The 21,203-nt window shown below is 34.6% G+C and overlaps 1 protein-coding gene across 2 annotated transcripts; it reads left to right on the top strand.

Annotated features, from left to right (window-relative positions):
* Positions 1–1,545: 1,545 nt before the first annotated feature.
* Positions 1,546–21,188, top strand: LOC145214692 (uncharacterized). Of its 2 annotated transcripts, none has more exons than XM_080083276.1 (21): positions 1,546–1,801; positions 2,126–2,206; positions 3,529–3,676; positions 4,565–4,689; positions 5,305–5,382; positions 5,848–7,411; positions 7,721–7,836; positions 8,570–8,659; positions 9,258–9,948; positions 10,552–10,658; positions 11,137–11,226; positions 11,946–12,111; positions 12,737–12,852; positions 13,846–13,923; positions 14,303–14,440; positions 14,904–15,008; positions 15,508–15,615; positions 16,092–16,173; positions 16,352–16,473; positions 16,827–16,889; positions 17,281–21,188. In XM_080083276.1, the coding sequence occupies exons 1-21, from the start codon at positions 1,663–1,665 to the stop codon at positions 19,473–19,475; spliced, it is 6,402 nt and encodes a 2,133-aa protein (XP_079939402.1). In that variant the 5' UTR covers positions 1,546–1,662; the 3' UTR covers positions 19,476–21,188. The 2 variants fall into 2 exon arrangements, with proteins under 2 accessions (XP_079939402.1, XP_079939401.1); XM_080083275.1 differs by having other exon boundaries at positions 16,824–16,889.
* The last annotated feature ends 15 nt before the right edge of the window (positions 21,189–21,203 follow it).

Below are 21,203 nucleotides of genomic sequence, written 5' to 3'. Positions count from 1 at the left end.
CTTGAGTACAAGACATCGTCGTCGGTTCTTGTGACTTAACCATTTATAAATAGAAGACAGTTTACCGATTGGAGTTTCATGGTAAACCCAATGCCTGATTGCGCCTCGTTGAGATGCCATAGAAATGCCTCAACCTGATTCTTAGTAATGACACAAAAATGTCGTCAACAAAACACAAGTTTTGCAAACAATAGTTATTCCATATTATAGTTACAGAAACACAATTGTTGTTTGTTGGCTTTTGATGAAGCAAACTTGCTCTAGCTCTTGCGGTAGGTCCTCTTCTTCCATTTAAACTGACAACTATACAGCACAGCAGCTAACTGGACTGCCGCTTTTCTAGAATGAACTGCAATCCAATCGCCCACTGGAATGAGTGACGAACTTTATTTACATTTATGATGTGCATAGATTCATCTCACGACGAAGCAAAACCATTTTTATAAATCTGATTCTTCCCCTTAAAAAAATAAATTTAAACTTTTTTGGCTAAAATCTACAGCAAATTTATATGTTGGCAGCTATGTTTAAGTCCAAAAATATTCTTGAAAGATAAATGACATTAAAGAAAGATTGTTATGTGGTACGTTACTGTTTCTAAACAATAAAACATAAATTTGGAATTGTTTTTAAATCGAAACTGCCTTGACTTGCCACAAAAAATTGACAAAATCATACCTCAATTCTTTTTCCGCATTCTTACGATAAATATAATGCATTTTGTGCTCTTTAAACACTTCAGAGTATATTATTATGTTTCAAACTGTCACAGTCAAGAAAGAAGCTTTCTAAAATTGGTTGTTGTTACTACACTAGATCCTGAATATTTAGAATCAAAAAGATTAATTGCGTTTTGCTTTTCCAACATTAAAACAGAACAAAAATGTTCTTAAAATGAAGCAGTTTCACTACACAGCAAAAAAACGTGACACAAACACCAACCATTTATCACAAAATAACCTTAGTCCATGTTCAATATGGCATGTTAAATGGTCTTCATAGCAAAGTCATTACAGCCGCCGGTTGTTATTTGTTATTGCATAGCCATGTAGGGCCCCACAAGACGGTTGTAAATGTTTTCAAATTGCAGTTTTTTGTTGAAATTAACAATTTCATGTAGCGAACAATGTCGCCTGCAAAAGTTACTGCACATGCGCATTTGTATGTTTTGGAATAAGTCGCCTAAAGCGACATTTTAAATTGTTATTCCTTTTTAAAATTCAATTGATCGTTCAATATTTCAAACAAAGTTAACCTTTCTTGTTTACTTTTTGTTTTGTAAAAAATGTAAAAACATTTTTACAGCTTCAAAAGTAAACAAAAAAAATATTTGTGGAAATATTTGTCTTTTATTAAGAAAAATGTTTGATTACCATTCTGTTTCAAACAATTCGTGTATTATTTTGCGCAACTTTTATAAAACAATTGAATTTGTCGGAACAAAAGTTATGCCTTGCATTTTTATGATTCAGCAAACTTTGTCAACTTTGACCCCGGTGTTTACAAGTTTTAAACATGACTCAAGCCTTTTAATTGCTAAAAAAGAGGAACTAACTTGCACTCCTGCATTTGCTTTGCATTTAAAGTTCATGAGGATTTGTGCAACAATTTTAAAAGCAAAAATGTAAATGTTAAATCTAAAGTGTTGAATTGTTATTAATCATGACTTCACATGTTCGTTTACCAACCGATGAAGGAAATGACGATAAAGAATTAATCGCAATTTACGACGATTTGTTGCAATATTTTATTCCGTTTGGGTATTCTCGCCATCAACTTGTGGAAGCGATTAAAGAAGCAAGTGAGTGCACCTAGTTTCTGTTGTAATCACATTTTCATTACGTTTTTTTAACATATTAGTGTATTTTGCAAGGCGGAGGATGAGTGACGTCAAATTCTTTGTGTTTTAAACAGCGTTAATGACGTCACAAATACTTAAAATTTTGCATGACGTCATCATATGAGCTCAACTATGTTCTGGCATAGTTTTATAACTTTATGGCGTCATTAACCCATGCACCTACGTTTATACATTAGTCCAAAAAGTTTAATGTTGTAACTTTTACTTCCATTTAATTTTGATAAAATTCAATTGTTTTTCATTATCTGTGATTTTTGTTTTCAGATGTTGGTCCTCAGTTAAATGACTTTAATGTCAACAGACTGTTCGAGTTTCTATCTTTTCAAAATGAAGTTACTTTTGAAGGTAAAAATTAGGTGCTTTTTGGCCAGTCTGCAGAACATGGCAGTTCCCGACGAGATCTCGTGCGTGCAGGACCTACATGTCCCGCGTGCGCGCGTGCACGACCCGTAAGTTCGCGTGCAAGACCAATTTCAGCAGGCGCAAAGCAAGTAAAAGAGGTCAAGACAGCCCAATTAAATGCCTTTGGTGCAAAATTTTCGCGTGCAAATTTTTTTTTCAAAAACAAAATCGCGCGTGCAGCTGCCACACTCTGCAGACTGGCTTTTTGGCATGTTGAGTGTTGACCACCAAGGATTATTTACATGACTTATTTTAATCTTCTGTATTTTGTGAATTATTATTACGTTCATTCTGTGCGCTGCAAACAAAATAAACTGAATGATTTATTTATGTTACTTAAAGCTTCTGCGTGTATTTACGACATTCACTTTTTTGTCACATTTTCCACCTCATTATATATTTAAGTGTGTTGGAAAATTAAAGTTAAATTTAAAAGCAACAAAAAGGTAGTAGGTTGTTGGCTGCCAATAGATACGAAGCATAGAAAAAAAGATATGGTCTGAATTTGTGTGCCACATTCTTTAAGCATGTAATTACTATTTTTCCTAGCGCATTTTTTATTTCTTAATATATATTCCAGTTTTGAGGAATAAAATAAGAATAAGAAAATAAATCAGAAATTATATCAAAAGAGGCAATAAACAAAAACATAAAAAAATGTTTGGTGTCTATTACAACCTAACAACCAATAATTAGTTACCTCTTCCCATGGTAGTGTCTTCATATTTTGCCAGTATCGCAAGTGGCTGCTAAACAAGAAAAAAACTTTTTCATCAACCTATGCTGCTGTTCAGGTCCTGTTCTTAGCACAAATGCAATTCTAATTAATTTTACTTCAATCGCGTTTTTGATGTGTTTGGTATTAATATGGGAACGGTCTATTTATACAAGATGTACGTCACAATCTGTGATGTCATAATGATTAAGATGTTCTTTATTCTGCCTACTCAAAAGTGGGCAGTGTGTTATCAAATCTGTCATAACATGAAGATGTACCAATTTTTTGACACAACGGGGTCCTATAAAACTAAAAAACTGCCACAGTTTTGAATTTTTGGTCATGTTGGAACATAATTTTAGAAAGTTTTTATTTAACACAACTTTTTGTTTGTTTATATTTTGGAATGGTTAAAATATTACACAAAATGTGTGAACATGTCTTGTTCTTTTGACCTATTGTTGCAAAAACAATTAACTCTAAATAATATGTTGTGTCTGATATTGTTTTCTGCCAATAATGTAAACAAATGTGTTATGTTTTTCAGAAAGTAAAACCACTTGCAAAAATGTGGAAAATGAGTCCGGTGAAGGAAATTCAAAATCGCTGCGAGATCAGCTTTCATCTGTTTCTATACAAAAACCAGATCCTACTATACCAGACAAAGCACAGTTAATTGAATGCGGAACTGACAGGTAACATTACCTTTAAGATAATCTTAGTTTTTGAAGTGGGGTAATTAAATAATCATTAAGTAGTTCCGGTTCCACTTTCCTTGATCTCATTGTTGAATGTTCTAGTTTTTTTAAGAGTTGTTTTTTTATTTAAGTTTTTTTGGTTGTTCATAGGGGTAACAATAATAGCTGCTAAACTAGTTACGATTACGTGCTTCCAAACCAAGCATACCAATTTGTTATTTTTTTAACTTTACACTTTGAACTTAAACGCTCTGTTGCGAGGTTGCATTTATAGGACTTGAGAAGGCACCAGCACTGTTTTGGAATGTGTAACAAATGTTAATGCATCCAGCATGGTTTTAAATAAATGTATTGAATGTGTGCCAGGCCCATTAAAGGCACCATACCATCGAAGCAGCCTTTCACCAAGCAGTCACCACCATATGGCAAGGTATAGGCTAAAAAATTATAGACTGCAGTGGGATTCGAACCCACGACAGGAGTCTTCTAAACTCACTCTCTACCAACTGAGCTACGCAGGCTCAGTGGAGAATCTGCCGAAAGTTGAATCACAAGCACCGTTTCATGGGTTCCAATCCCACCACAGTCAGATTTTTCCAACCTACACCTTGCCATATGGTGGTAAATGCTTGGTGGCTGGCTGATTCTGCATGGCGCCTTCAATGGGTCTGGCTTACTGTGATTTATATATGAGTGATTGCTGGTGTGCATAGACGCTTCAGGGCTGATCCCAGTTATGAATTTATGTTCATCTTAACTGTATTGAGTGTGTTAACTGTTTACTTGGAACTTGAATTACATTTTAACAAAACAATACTGTTGTCATACTTTAACATAGTCACAATTAGATAATAAGCTTTCCTTTAACTTCTATGTCTTTCACAGGAAAGCTTCTAAAGCCCCACAGGCCAAAGACGAAACACTTGCAAACTCATTTGATCAAATGGTGATGCAACTGCAAATTTTGGGCTATTCTAATAGTGAAGTGAGGCAAGCGATAATGAAAAGCAGTAAGTTAAGACAGACAGATATCTTTTTTATATTTAAGGCAACTATTTTATTTGCACTAAGTCACCTACATTTGTGCATAATCAACAATAAACCATTGACATACATTGTTTTAAAATTAAAATTCCAACAACATGCTTTGCTTGCATATTGAGTAAAGTAACTGTGTAAAAACACAATAAGCCACATCGAAGCATCAAAGTGTTTGCCAATGATTTGCTGTGAAACTGATCAGTGACTGGCCAAAATTTAACAGTTATGTCAAGCAGAAATAAACCAGTGGTAAATTGGCTATTTTGTGCTGTCCAATGACAAAAAGGCCATTATGGGTTGTGAAATGCCAAATATTAATGTCAATAATCAACTTGGCTGACAATCTGTTTATATCTACAGTAAATCTTCTTGTTTTTAAAATTATGAAACAAAGCGTGAACCATAGTACCACTGTTTTCTCTTGTAAAGACTTTTTTTAAATGATTTGCATGTTTAATATGGCTATTCGCTCAAAGAATATCATTATAAATGGCTATATTACAGCTGGTAGGTTATTTAAAGTTCTTATTTGCAGGTATTTATCCACATGTAATTTTTTTTCACTGTATATTATTTTGTTTTAGATGTCAGTCCATTCATTACTGATGAAAATATCAATAAAGTGGTTGAATATCTTGAAAACCCACAGCAAAACAAAAAAGGTAATGATTTGAAAGAAGTGTACATTTGGTTAGAAATTACTGTTGCAACTTTTCTAATTTAATTGGATTATAGATTCTAAACTAGTGGCAACCTATTTTGATGAACACCCCTTTACAAGTCAAACCATTTTCATTCCTCCCTAAAATACTACATAGCTAAATCATACAAAGATCATTTAAAATTAGATCTTTTATCAACTTTTCAGGTTATATTCCCAGAGCTTAAGTGTCTATATACAAACCACATGTAAAAATTAAAGTAATCTCCTCCTCTGTAGTTTTTGAAACTCTCTTGGGAGAAACTACTATCCTGGGAACCACTGTTCTAAGCTGAAGTGGTCTTTCCTGATTGTTTTGTGAAAAATATGCTGAACCACAATATAGCCTTAAATGTCTGTATGCTTTCCACCAAATATTTTGTCTATTACTTATGCCATCATTAGCAATAAATATCTGTTTTTTTAGATATGAACATGAGTGCATGCAGCGCAAACTGTGAACAAGATTTTGTGATAAATATCACAAACACGCCAATCGCTCATCATACACCACCACAAATTTCTGTTCCTTCCATATCTGATTCTTCGACCTCTGCAAAGATCAGAGCTTCCCATCATAAGAAGTCATTGCTGCAGGACAATTGTGTTACATCCAGTTCCAGTTTGATTTCTAGGCCTCGGCCAGTTGTTCAAAGTGATGAATTTTATTCTTTGCCGAAAAATCTTTATGCCAAGAAAGAAAATGATGACACCACAGTACTGCAAGATCAAACTGTGTCGTCAAGCCTTACTAAAGGCAGAAAGCCATTGTCACCTTTTGAAGACCCTGCAAAAGAAGAAAACAAGCCAACTGACATAAAAAGAAACTCTACAGCTAGACAAGATGATGATGTTGTTGATCAATTTGATACTGTATCCAATATGGATGACTTACCTAAATCCCATTCTTTAAATTTCCCTACAGTAAGAGGTTTTAAAATAAATGAAGATAAAAGCCATAGCTTGCCAATGATACTATCAACCTCTGATAAAACAGACTCTCCGCCTTGTATTTCTGACCCAACAGTTCATGTGACTGTTTCTGATCACCAATCATTTCATGCACATGATGAGACACAGGCCAGTGACGAAATCCTTCATTCAGTGTCACTTGAATTGCACAAAAGCCAGGATTCTGACCCAGTTTCAGCACCAAACTCTAATGCTCATGAAGTCAATGAGGCAGATGAAATTGAACACTTACGCAGTAAAGTTGTTCCTTTCGAAGAAAACACTAAATCTGGAGATTCCTCTTGCCCTGAAAGTTGCGACGCGGACAGCGAGTCAATTCACTCATATACTCTGCTAAGTGATCCTTCAGTTATTGTGCAAGAACTGCCTCTTGATGACTTACCCAGTAAGGGAAAGAATGGGTATGAAAATCACAGTTTTTTAATGCTTCACTCAGACGAAATCAAGTCTAATAGTTCTGCAGACTTTGTCGCAAATTCAAACCAACCTGTTGACATACTTTCTGATCCATTTTTAGTGAGTGGCAGTCTGACAAAAGACAATAAAATCCCTACTGGAAGAAATCCAACTGAAATTGAACATGGAGATGTTAAACTATCCGAGGTAACTCAAAACCCTGAAACATCTTTAGATAAAATAAAGGCTTGTGCTGATATACCAACCACATCCAAAGAAACAAGTGAGAACACTTTGTTACGTGAAGTTGGATTTAATCCATTCGCTCAGGGGGATTCTATGAGTTCAAATGAATATTCCACAATCGACATTTACAATTACAAAGGTCCATATGATGTTTCCTCCCCATACAGCCTGCCTTCCTTCTCAAAGCCCCAGTCTTCACCTGTAGTGAATAAAACTAATGAAAATGACAGCAGTGAATCAAAGACAAAACTCGTCAAAATTACGCCAGCTGAATTGAGAAAACAACTCAGTAAAGAATACATGAAAGAGAGTCAAGAGCAGAATTTTAAAACATCAGCAGAAGAAAAACCCATGGTGCCATTAAACCCAATTCCCAGGTAAGATTTGTAATTTTGTAAACAAAACTTTGTAGAAATTTATTTTTTGTTTTGGCAAAGACTAAAAGTGAATAATAAAGTTTTAAATTACAATGTTGCACCAAGTAATATACATATTTAATCAAATTTTATGACCCAGGGTTGAAAACACCAGCCTTATTTCTTTTTTTTTCTTTTTTTGAAGGGCATCATCTTAGAAAAATTAATTGTCCTTATTTCTAAGAAATGTCCTTACTTTGTCTTATTTTTAACAATGTGTATGTCATGACTTGTATAAATGTAAAATAGTAAAATAGTTTTTTTTTGTAGTTCACAAAAGGAATCAGATACCAAACTTTTGTCTGCCGAGTTCAGGAGTTTAATTGATCGCACGAGGTTGCTAGGATATTCAGAAGAAAGAATAATTGAAGCAATTGTCAAAACAAGTATGTAAATGTAGTTTAAGATAACCTGATAAGCTGTGTTTCCAAGCTTGTATGCTCTGAGTAAATAAATATGCCTAAAGTTTTTTTTTGTGTGTTTGAAGTTCATGGTAAGTTAGCTCAATATTAAGGAAGTATATGCTGATACATTGTATATATTGAAGTTTTAAAGGCACTATGAAAGGGTTTTGCTGTTTAATAGACCTGTGGTTCCCAACATTTCTTGCTTTGCTACCCCTTTAGAGATTTTCTAACACAAAGTGACCCCTTTACAAGCACATTGAAGAAGTTTTTTACCATACTGTGTTTATCATACATTATTGCTTTATTGCTCATGTTGCCACACATACCTTTTCAATATTTCAGGTGTTTTAATATAAAAGCAGCCAAAAACGCAATCATGGAAGTATATCTTTGCAAATGCTGTTAAAATCAAACTATTGCGTTACTTACCATGCTAAAAAGAATTTACATCTTCGCGACACCCTCAGAAATGTCTGGCGGCCCTCTTTCGGGGGTCATAACCCCCAGGTTAAGAAGCCCTGAAAAGTCTAAACTTAGAAGTTGAATATCAAGTTATTTTTGCTGCAGGAAGCCAAAACAATGCAACAATACATATAATCAGTGGTAGGATTACAGAATTTTTTAAAAATCTGGTTCCTGGACTTTCATAACTCACCAAATTCTGTTCTCTGTAAAAAAAAAACGGCTATATTAATATGTGTTGTTTTGGCAGATGTGAACCCTAATGTTAATGACACGAGCATTGGAACATTGAGTGATTATCTTGATTCCCACGAACCAACTGAAGCAAGAAAGTCTGAAGGTGGTGAAGGGTTCTTTTATTTGGCTTAAGTATGTTTCACAATATCCAAAACATATGGTTTAAATTTAAATAAAAAAGAATGAAGCCTTTAAAAGATTCAGTGTTATGAAAAAACAAAATACACAAATCTGAAATAATTAAGTAAATAAGGTAAATTATAAATAATTAACTTTTACATACAGTATCATTAGTAAGTTAGCATCATAATAAATTTTGTTTGAAAATGAATGGCGGATGTGGCCAATTTTCCTGTGAAAGTGACAACAAAAATATTGCATGGTAGTTTTACTACTTTATGTGATGCTGTTCGAGCCATGCTCAATTGAGCAGAATAGTGCTCCAGTTTCTTTATCCCTAAATAGCACTTTGACCCATTGTTAGGGGATTACGACTTCACAACAGCCTTTGTTTTGTGTGATTTTCATGTGCATCATTTAAAGGTTAGGTTTTCTACCGTTTCTACGTAAACTATGAGGGCACCTCATGCAAACATATGTTAGGAGATTTTTAAAGTTCATTGTGCTAATTTTTTGTAGCTATTCTTTATGCACAAACAAATATTACTTTGTTTTACCAACATTTAAAATATTTTTTGTAGGCTCCAACCTAACCGATGTCAACACTGCAACCACAAACAATTTCAGCTTAGAGGACAATCTGGATGATGTGACATGCACCGATGGCACAGCACTGCCCCCAGCTTTTGTTACAAGCACACCAATCCTTCAAAAGCTGGACAAACAACCTCTGCTTGAACATGGAATCATTGAGACACCAGCAAAGGCCCCGGCACCTGCACTTATACCGGACTTGCCACAACCAAAATGTTTTGAATCAGGGGAACCTTTGTCATTTTCACAAAGCAATAATAACAATAATGGTATTCGATCCTTACAATACAGTGCTTTTGACCTTGCAACACATGACAATTATAGTTCCCTGCCTGCTACGTTAAACAGAGATGTGTCTCCTGAAAAACGACTACAGCATACATTACAAGGCACCGGAGAAAACACAAAAACTCCTGTCGCAAAGCCAACATCTTTTGACCCAGCAGATGTTACAGATGAACCAAAAACACCAGAAATAGTAAAACAAATTGTCAGTTGCATTGTTGATTCTTTGCCAATAGGAGAAGAACCAATTGGAAAGTTGGAAGACAATGTTCTAGAAACAAGCTTTCAGACAACCTGTCCTTCTGATGATGAAGTTGTTTTCAGTGTTGTCAGTGAACTTGTTGACATTGCTGTTGAACAGGAAATGGTTCTAGATGAAGTGGAAAAGTCTAGGTATATATATAAACATGTGTAGTGTTACTTTTAGTGGTACAGCCCTTTTGGGTGAATTAAACAAACAATTTGCTAAGTTTGTTATGTAACTATTGAAAAATGCAATCAATCCGAACATTTCTTTACCAACTGTCCGCCAAGTTGGCCGAGTGGTTAACGCCTTGTGATCTCAAGGTCATGAGTTTTAATCCTATCTTAGTCGCTTGTGTTTCCATAAGCAAGAAACTTGTGGCATTGCTCCAACCCAGAGGTTCCCGATGGGTTGAACCAAATTGAAGTCACCAAATGCCCAAGTCGAAAAAATCAAATAAAAATTTGTCAACGGTCTTGCAATAAAAACAGGCAGCTCAGCGGCGGACTTATTGTAAGCATAACACATTCAGGCGTTGCCCGCCCACCGAGGAAAAAATGAAACAAACAAACAAACAATGTTTGGTATTCAGCACAAAATGCTTTTAAATGGCTTTATCATTACTGGTATTAGTTTAATTCTAATATAAGTAAATCATTTATAATCACACTTTCAACTTCAATGCACTAGTTTTACCCAGTCAAAAAATGTAACTGCAATGTTTTATCATCAGTTTTCATTTTTGTTCATAGGAATTTGCTAAAAGAGGAATTAAGTGATGAATTTGGTGGGCTTATTACAAAAGTTCAGAAACTTGGATTTTCGCGTAGCATGGTGGAAAGAGCAATTGAGGCAACAAGTATGTTACTAATTTTATAGCTGCTAAATGATTGCCTATCTCTTTGTGCAGTGTGTAGGTCCAATACCAAACACATTTATTAAAACAATATGCCAGGTTTAATATGCACATTGCTGAAACAAGGTGGCCTTGTGAGTATTTTAAATAGATGGACTAATATAGTCTAGTCTTGTTACATGGGAATGCTTCCAAGACCATCTTAGCTCCATATATTATATCTGAATGGCAGAACATACTATGATTAATGTATAAGTGTGATATATTTGCTGGTCTGCACACATATTATACATGGAATTTACTCAAGTAATAAAAGCATAATCTTGAATTTTAAAATAAAGTACTGTTTTTTAGAATTTAGTGCATTACTTGGCAAATGAATGAAATGAGATGTTCTTGTTTTACTATATATATATATATATATATTGTAGCTTTGAGTTTGTTCTCGTAAAATCAAAAGTGAAATGTTTCTATTCTTTAGATGTCAACCCTGGAGTAGGAGATGTAAGTGTTGGAGTAATTGTTGATTATCTCGAACAAATGTCATTTGGAAGCCACCAGAGTGAAACAGGTATACATTGTGCCAACCTAGATTTCCAGTTGTAAGAGTTTATGTTTTTTTTTTAATTTCTCTGTTGATATTCTTGGCTTGCAACGTTCAAGTATGGCTTTTTAGGCTGAATGGTTGTCACTGTTTTTTTTGTTTTTTTATTGTAGAATTAGTTGTGTGGTACACTACGTAATCAACCTGAAAAACCTAAAAAAAGTTTACTATTATTGACACAACAGCCTGTGATCCTAATGCAAACATTGCTTCCCACTTTCGTTTGCAGAGGTTTCAATTTTATGTTAGGCAATATTAAGACAAACTTTGTGAACTATAAGGGCTGTGTTCAATGTATATGTGTGTTTGATTTGACTGCTCAAAGGTAAAGATTACATATCCCTGAAGTACAAGCAGAACACATACACGACACTGAGAAAAATCCAACTCATGATAAACTGAGAAAATGTGCTTGACTTGGTAAATTTGAAACACCAAACAAAATTTAAATAACAAAAATGGAAAATATATTTTGATGTAAAAAAAATCAGTCATTGCATTTACATGAAATACATATTTTTGGCCCAACTGGCAACTCATTTCCTACTAAACCACAGGATTAAACATAATAAAAGGTGAATATTTAAAATGCACACAAATTTCACAAATTTTGTCAGAAAGGTGCAGTTCAGAATCATTAAAGTTTTTTGTTTTATTTTTGATATAATTCTGACATATATGTTTAGAAAATGAGATTATTGAAGATGACACATTAGCTGAGGATGAAGTAAAACTTCTTGTTAGTGAAATGATCGCTTATATCGTGAACAACGAGTCTGCAGATACAACTCAATATATGACCATGGACGGACTCAACCAATTCATTCCACTGTACTGGTTGGCACAACAAGAGTGAGTAAAACGTTTTTTTGTTTTATAATTTTGTGTTTTTGTGTCAACATTTGCCATTCAAAATCCTAGCATTTTAAGTTTTTAACTTTCAATACTGTTTGTCATAGTGGGAAAAAACACATATATTGGGTAAATAATAATATGCCAGGCCCAATGAGAAGGCATTGACTCGTATCAAGCCAGCCTCCAGAGCATTCTCATATGGCGTAGGCTGGAAAAACTTAACCTGCAGTGGGATTAAACCCATGACAGGAGTCTTTTTAGGACGCATGCTCTACAAACTGAACTGCACAGGCTCAGGGGTGAACCCGCTAGAAAGTTATCGCTGGTCTGCATGGACGCCTAAGGGCTGATCCCAGTGTGAATGTATTCATATTTGATAATAATGTGAGAATATTCCTTAATCCAATTTTTGGTGTTTTTTTTGTAATCTTAGGAGGACAGTACTGACATTAGCCTTTTAAAAGATTATTTCTTTGTTTCTTTACTTTTTTCATGTGAAAGTTGATAAAAAAATAAACTGTATGTGATTCTGACAATAATTTAGTGAAAGCACTATAAATACAAAAAAGTGTTTTGACAATCACCAGTACAATTAACTTAACAAGAAATTTTACTTTTATAGATATGCTGAAGCAAGAAAAAAGAAATTAGCAAAGGATCCATATCATGAACTGGTGGAAAAACTTGAGACTTACAAGTTTAAGAAAAAGGCAATAAAAACTGCAATTGAAGAAACAAGTATGACTACAACCTATTTACTTCTAATATGACATTTTCATTTTTAGTCTAAATTGTCATTATAAGTCTTCTTCCCTAATGGTTGTTTACCGCTGGTTTGTTTCACCTGTTAGGTCAAGAAAGGTGACTTTTTAAAATTTGCACACAAAATAGTTGTTTATCAACTCTTGCCAAGTTAGACTAAGTGGTTTACCCACAGACACAGCTATTGTCTAGTTCATCTTTCTATTTGGCAGACAAACGCTTGTGAAATTGACTGTAAACTTTTGTACTTTTTGTAAACTAAAATGTCTTCTCAGTCAGACACCCTCTATTATCGACACTTTCTTGCTGCACTTAAATCATACTGTTCTCATGCATCTGTTTTCTGTGAGATCTGTAAATAATAAGAAATGTTGTCAAAAATGAGAAATACAAGATGTCACAAATCATAGAATGTCAGGTCAACTGAAGGTGTCATACTAAATCAAGTCGGTTTTTCAAGCTTTCCCATATGATACAGACTGGAAACATTTAGCTTTTGGTGCGATTCGAACCCACAACAGGAGTCTTTTAAGGAGCATGTTCTACCTACTGAGCTACACAGGCTCAGTGGTGAACCAGCCAAAAGTCGCATCACAAGCACCGTTGCCTGTCTTGTACGCTGCACATGTCAGCTTTGTAGTGGCAGTTTGACCATATCAGTATGTGGAAATGCTTGGGAGACAGGCTCATTTGGTATGACACCGTTAATAGGCCTGGCCTACTATAATATATTGATAGGTCGGCCTGGACACTTCAGGGCTGATCCCAGAATGAATTTATTCATCTTATCTAAAATATGTCACATTTACATTTTGTGTACACAAAAACATATGTCATAAATATATCTTTTATGTTTTGTTTTATGTTAACATAAAATTTAGGTCAAAAGTTTTAATAAAAAAATTAATAAAATTGTTATTATTCTAATATCACAGAGTTTTATTATGGGTTTTCAATTGATTTTTCTAGACGTCAGCCCTGCTGTGACTGAAGAAAATATTTTGTGTTTGTTGGAACATTTACGAATGAAAACACAAATTGCTGATAGTAAGTGTCTGTTTACTTTGTGGCAAAGAATAAATATGTAACTGCACATATTTCATGATTACTTGTAAGCGTATGTTGTGTTATAATGTCTTATCTGCTCAAAAAATAACTTAAGACCCATTATAAAATTACATAAACTTATCAAAATGAGCTATGATATATGTACAATACATGCTAGGCCATCCTTCTAATACCAACACATTTTTTTAGTTTGGGTTTTTAAAAACAGTTTGTTTCGGGAAATGCTGCTCAAAATAACTCACAATAACAATTCTGGATCTTTTTGTCCAGTGGTTGGAATTGAGTGTGCAATAAAATGGAAATTTGTGACCAACCTGATTTATCTCCAACAAATTGACTCTGGTTTGTTCCTTTGTAGATGAAGGAGCATTGGTCGGGTCAAAAGAAGTGCAGGAGCTGGAAGAACTTGTTGAGGAAATACCACAAATTATGAACACCATGATGGTGGATGGTTACAGTGATATGGTCAAGTATTTTTTGGAAAAGAGATATTCACGTGAGCATGTTGTTTTGCTTAGTTGGTATAAATAAATATAAGCTAGTATTTTTTTGCTGGTTGCTCATGAGTAAGAATCTAAAATAGACAGGTTTAAATTTTGAGAATCTTAAGTCAAAAAAAAAATCATGTAACTTGTAATAATTCAATTATTAGTTATATTACTATATTAATATATTACAAACATAGTTAAAAAAAAGGGTAGATGTTAAGTTTATTTGAAAACTAACTGCTGCACAAAATTGCAAGTACATAGGTTTCAGTGTGAATCAGGGTTTCCAAACAAAATTACACACACAATATCACTATTGAATTGAGAATACAGTCAATTTGTTACTCAACATTTTTAACAAAACTGCTGTCATCATCATTAAAAATATGCATGTAGCTTTAATGTCATATCGGGTTTGGGTATATAACAATGTACTATTGTAGTTAAGTTAAATGTTTTAAATCTGTTTAGAGCTGCTTACTGCTGAATTTAAACCGTTAGTTGCATGGATACAATCACATTACAAGAAGAATGAATGGAGCAAAAGTGACATAAAGCAAGCTATATTGCTTACACGTAGGTGAAATACAATTTATAGCAGAAATTTATACACTAGTTTTTGCTTTATTGCTTAACTGCCAAATTTAAATTACAAAAAAGACTTGCTAATTTTTACTATAATTCTGATGCATTAAACCAAGGGTGTGCAACCGTTGTCACTGTGTGGCTAAATACCATGATTACATCACGGGTTGCACCTTTACATAACACAAGGTAATTTTACTTCGTTGCATACCAAAAATGCCTATATTGGGTTAACATTTGCATCTAGTTGCATATTGTCAGTTCTTAGAAAAATAGCACCGGGGAGCATTAACCTGCTCAAAAATATCTATTAATTTGACTTGTTTGCCAGTACATTCGAAATGCAAATGTCTCTGCAGGCCGCACATCCTTTAAATAATGGACTGTATTTGGAAAAAAAGTTATTGGTGACATTAAAACACCAAATCACACGAACCAAGTCTGGCGATCATTACAGGAACACTTGTAATACAGCAAATAATTTTTTTAGATGTCTCCCCTAATCCCTGTGAAGAAAGTTTTCAGAAAGTTCATTCATTTCTCACTCAACAAAAACCTGAGATTGATGGGAAAGTTGTGATGGTTGTGAAGTTAAAAAGTGAGAACTTGTTTGTTTTGCTTGTGTTGCTAAGAATAACTAAATCCTATGTAATGCTACATACGGTTCTGTTCATAAGTGTAATAGTAAAAATAACGGCCTAAATAGACATAAAAGCAATATGCATTTTTGCATTATTTTGATGTTACATGCTGTCCTATTACTGTAATCTTTGTTTGAAATATTGTATATTGTTGTAGTTGCTCTTCACCTGTTTGCCATACTTCGCACACTTGCAGTTGGCTTACATCTCACTTCTGCGCACCTTTTTATCTATTGTTTTTATGCGAAGGTTGTTTTGCACCTTTTTATCATTCCTTTATGTGGCTCAAGTGTATACAAACAAGTGTAACTGATGTGGCCTTCATATCACTGATGATGGCATGAGCATTTGCAGAAATGCTTAAAATATAATGCATGTTGCTTGTATGTCTTTTTGGGGCATTATTTTCACCATTAAATCTTATGTATTATAGTTGAAAGAATGATGGAAAAAACTCCCGATGTTGAAACTGATGTCACAAACTTTCTCATGAATGAAGATTTTTTTCAGGAGTGGTAAGCTAATTAAAAACATTGTTAAAAAATAAAGTTGTTAAATTTACTGAAATATATGTTTTTTCAGCTTTGCGTATATGTTCATGTTAGTGCTATGTTTGCTCATAAAATTATATTTGCTGGTTAACTGAACTCTAAAATCTCTAATAACAACAGCTTTTTTCTTTGTTTGCTACAGTTTGTTAGGAGATGAAGGATCCGATCGGCTTGAAGTTCAATCCACAGCTTACGGATTGTTGAAAATGTCTGATGTTTTGCCAGATATGCTGCAATTTGTCCAATCTTACTGTTTTCTACCAGGTAAACTGAAACACATACAAAAAAGAATTCAAGGATTGTCATTTTGCCATTAAATGCTTTAAAACCAATTAGAATTTTAATTGCTATGTTAAAATATCTCAAATAATTTTAGTGGAGCAACTTGGGAATTATAACCTATAATAGGCATTGCTCAAATAAAAACCTTTCTAAAAATTGGCAGGTTATGCTTTAACTACTAACCTGAAGGTTTTCAATTATTTACTGATATTAAATAAACCACTTAAAACTAAAGTACTTAAAACTGCCACTTGTTTAGTTGCTTTTGTAAATAAATTCATTTGCACTTTATGGTCACTTAAAAACACCAGCAAAAATGTGTTTTGTTATAGAAGAACCCAATGCAGAAAATGCAGAAAATGAACCATCACTAAAAATTGAAGATGCTCCCAAGGATGGTATGATGTGCTTTACAGTTTATAAATATTTGTTTCAAAAAAGTCTTGAAGTTTCTGAATCAGTGCATAGTTCAAATTTTGTATGGCTGAATAAGTAGAGAACACTTACCCGATTTGTTTTTTGTATGTGTTTTGCCAAGTCCATCAGTTTAGTTTTACTGATACATCTGCCTTTTTGTGGATAATTTTTTATATCAGCTGTTATGTTATGTAAGAAAATAGGGTTAGGGAGCAAATTTGACTTTCAAATAAAAAAAATTAAACAAGCAACAATGTGTTGAGAAGTTACAAAAATAGCACTGTATTTGTAGTGCACTGCCACAAGCCAACTAAGTAGAACAATATAAGTTCAAGTTTTATGCAAAGTGATGAAATGTAACCTATGTTGCAGACTCTTACCACATGAATGTATTGAAAGAAGTCAGTGAAGAAGAATGGGATCTATCAAGGCAACTCAGATCAATCTGTGATGCCAATGGAAAGGAAGAAGACCCATTAAAGTCTGTTTCAATTCTTTACAAACTCGGAAGAATCTATCGACTGAAAAGTCCAGACAAAATTCATCTCTTACGAAGCGCAGCTCTGTTTAATGCTGCTCTCGTTCGTATACCAAAAGATGCTAAACTTCAAGAAATGAAGCATGAGATTAAGGAAGAACTTTATGAGATGAAGCATGAAATAAAAGAAGATCTGTATGAGCTATGCAAGCATGTCTTGTACCTTTCTGGGGGTAAAGGTAGCGCAAATCTACTAGATGCCTCGGAGGCCTTTTTCAAAGAAGTAGAAAACATGAGAAAAAAGTCTCGAGAGAGTTTGCTGTCTTTGGAAAAAGTTAATGGCAAAAATGCATTCTACCAAGAAGACATGGATGCCTTCAAGGCGCAACTGATAAATGCTGAACAATCTCATGAGACTTTCGAGAGAAAATTTGACCTGATTGGCGACATTGTGGAAAAGGCATTCGACCCTATTAAATCATTTATTGAAATGGTGGAACTGTTGTACGAAGAAAATTCTGACATTAAAGTACAGGAAGAACAAAAGATCATTCAGATGAGTGAGATCCAAGAAGGGATTTCACAAGATTACAGTTACATTATGAGGCAAATTTCAGATTATTGTGTTGATGTGCTGGGTGACCCCCCATGCAAGTTTGCCCAAATTGGCATGGGGTCACTCGCAAGGAAAGAAGTGACTCCATTCTCCGATTTTGAGAATGCGATTCTGATTGAAAATGGTACAGATGCAACAAAAGAATACTTTCGGTGGTATTCTGTGATCTTCCAAATGGTCCTCATTAATTTTGGTGAAACCATTTTACCTTGTTTGGCAATACCATCTCTAAACGACTTCCACCAAGCTGGCGAATGCTGGTTTTTCGATGCTCACTCTGGAAATGGAATTTCTTTTGATGGCATGATGCCCCATGCTTGCAAATCACCCCTTGGTTGGCAACATGGCACCCCAAACAACCCCGGGGTTCCAAAAGAGTTGATTCAAACTGTTAGTAAGATGGCTGATTTTGTCGACTGCAAAGACAAAACTGAAGACTTTCATCTTTCTGATATGCTGATGTGCACTTGTTTTGTTACTGGAAGTCCTGATGTGTATGAAAGCTTTCAGGAACTGGTTAAGAAAAAGGTAGCAGGCATGTTAGATGAAAGTTTCAATGATGAGATCTTTACAACACTGGCACAGGACATGGTAAAGTTTAATGGCTTGAAGAGTTTCAGCAACTTATTACTCTCTGTGAAGTGGAATGTGAAGCAAGTGATTTATCGTTCCACGACTATTTTCATCGCCGCTCTTGGAAGGAAACACCATCTGCAATCGACCTCAAGTTTTGAAATCATATCTGAGCTTCTCAAGAAGGATATTATCCAATCACATGTGGCTCATAAGTTAAAGTATGCTATTGCTCTTGCTTGTGAAATAAGGTTGAGAGTTTACTTGGATAAAAATCGCCAAGACGACTGGATCAACAGCGACGAGCTCCCATTGTGTGACCTAGTCATGCTATTTGATTGGATTGGTGTCCGAAGCACCTATGAATACTTCAGCATTGTTGTGTACCTCAATATGTGTGTCGGTTCTATTCTCGAACACAATGAAATTATACCACAGCTGCCAGAGCGAGGATTGTTCATCTGCTTGCCACACTTACTGGAATATATTGTCCATTGTATTGATGTCAGCTTCAAAGTAGGCTGCAAAATGTTGCTCGGTTTGGGAAACTTGCATCTGACTCAGCTCTTTGACGAAGAAGATGAGGAAGCTATGGACATTGAAGCAATTCTAAAAATCGTCAAGGAAAAAATTGCCTCAGAAAACTCAAAGCAAGTTGTTGCGGCGTTGAGTGAATTCGGAAACTTTCTGACTGGCCAGGGCTTGTTCGTTGAGGCGCTGATATGTGGAATTGTGGAAATCTACCTGCAGATGACGTTTTTGGAGGACCAGTCTTTCAACTTGGTGAAGTGGTCGCGCAACTTTATCGGAAATATGTGCGAAACTCTTACCATGCTTCAGGACAATTGGCAAACCTTGCATTGGATAATGGAATATGGACAAGTTACTGATGAAGAATAAATTCTACTGCAGAACTTATAAAATGTTGAAAGCGTTAGTTTTAACCTAGCATCAGTGACTAATTATTAGGGATGGGCCAAAACTGCAAATATTCTTTTAGGACAAAACCCCGAGCATCTCACGTAAATGCTCGGTGCATTGTGACGTCACAAACATTCCCAATTCCACGCTAGATTTATTGCTTTCCATCACCAGCGGTGCACTAAGCTGTACAGACCCTAGAGAACGTTTTCCACAATCTCACGCATTTAAGTCAAAAGTCTTTTTTGGGATACTCTATGAACACTAGTTTTGTATGTTAGCATGAATATGCAAATTTAATGCTCGGGTCAGTTTGTGCAACTGATCGGCCGAGCATCGAAAACAACAATGCTCTGTGCTGAGTACTCAGGTTCTGGTTTGGCTCAGCCCATCCCTACTAATTATTTAGTTGTTTAGAATTCGAGATTTTTACATTCAAAAAATGCAGTTTTATGCCAATATTGCAAATGATCAAATATCTTTTTAAATTACATACTTGTATTTGTAGTGGATTGCAATTTATGTTAAATCTAGTACTTACTAAAATGAGTGATTGGTGCCTTAGCATTTTTAATAGGTTGTTTTTAAGTTTGTTTTTATACTTTTTGATTGTCCATTTTAAGTATTTCTGGTGCAAGCTTCAACATTTATTGTCTTATTTTATCGTGCCCTGTTTTCTGCCTTATTATGTTTCTTCAATTCTTGTACACATATATGCCACTGATCAAATTGTTGCATTGCATGTTTATTTTCTGCTCAGAAACACAATTCTTTTTTCCTGCAAACCTACAACTAAACCAGGGCTTTTGTGCTCTTTGAACTCCAGTCTTTCACTTTAACATTTTTATTTTCACTGGTGCTTGCAAGGCACATGTGTTATAGTACAAGCTATACTTTATTGTGGGGGTCACCAAACTTTTTTACAGTGGCCTGGATAATTTACATAAACATGCACCAGGTCTACAAGCCCTGCACAGCCTTTCAGAAACTGAAACAAGGCAGTTTTGACGGAAGAGCAAAGGCTTATGTCTTTCCACAATTCTATTTTATTCAGATTGTGCCACTGTTAAATATTAAGTTTAAAAATTATGTGGAATGTATAAGTGTCTCATCTACTAATGCTCGCTTATTCTATTCTCTCTATTCCATTTTGTTTTACCAAAAATACCTTCACACCCTGGATAAAATGACACCGAAGGCCGTAGTTTGGTGCCCACTGCTCCATTGTAAGCCAAATGTTTTGATGTTAGAAATTTAAATAATGTAAGTATTGTATACATTTTGTTCACAACGAGTACTAAATCACGCTTAAAAAAGATCTGTGAGACATTAGATCTGTGAGCAGCGGCTTACAATTTTAAAACTTTTTAACTCCTAAACAAATTCCACTTTATTGCATAGTGATATTCTGAAGTAACCCAAGAGTTAGGGATATTGTCCATTCAAGAAAGACCTGCCCTAATATTCATGAAACTATATTGTCTTATATATGCTATATTTTTGTTTCAATGCAACCACAACATCAACATGTGCATTATGTACAAAGCAAAGTCATGAAACCAATGCTTTGGTAGGCAGTAACACAAAATCTAACTCCATGTTGAATTGTTTACTTATGTACTTTATGAAAATGTGATATATTCTTCTTTCATTTCTTGGTTTGTCGAAGTAATAAAGTCACCTACATTTCAAGTGTTTTGCTTTTTT

Source organism: Phallusia mammillata, chromosome 2 (assembly GCF_965637545.1).
Source record: "Phallusia mammillata chromosome 2, kaPhaMamm4.hap1.1, whole genome shotgun sequence".
Taxonomy (NCBI): Eukaryota; Metazoa; Chordata; class Ascidiacea; order Phlebobranchia; family Ascidiidae; genus Phallusia; species Phallusia mammillata.
Note: the sequence above shows the minus strand (reverse complement) of the source record. Positions and strands in the feature narration are given on the sequence as shown.

Coding starts and splice junctions, on each gene's coding strand:
- LOC145214692 (XM_080083275.1), top strand. CDS start 1,663: ATGACTTCACATGTTCGTTTACCAACCGATGAAGGAAATGACGATAAA. Junction 15,616..16,091: donor GATGGTTGTGAAGTTAAAAA/GTGAGAACTTGT, acceptor TATGTATTATAG/TTGAAAGAATGATGGAAAAA. Junction 16,474..16,823: donor ATCTTACTGTTTTCTACCAG/GTAAACTGAAAC, acceptor GTTTTGTTATAG/AAGAACCCAATGCAGAAAAT.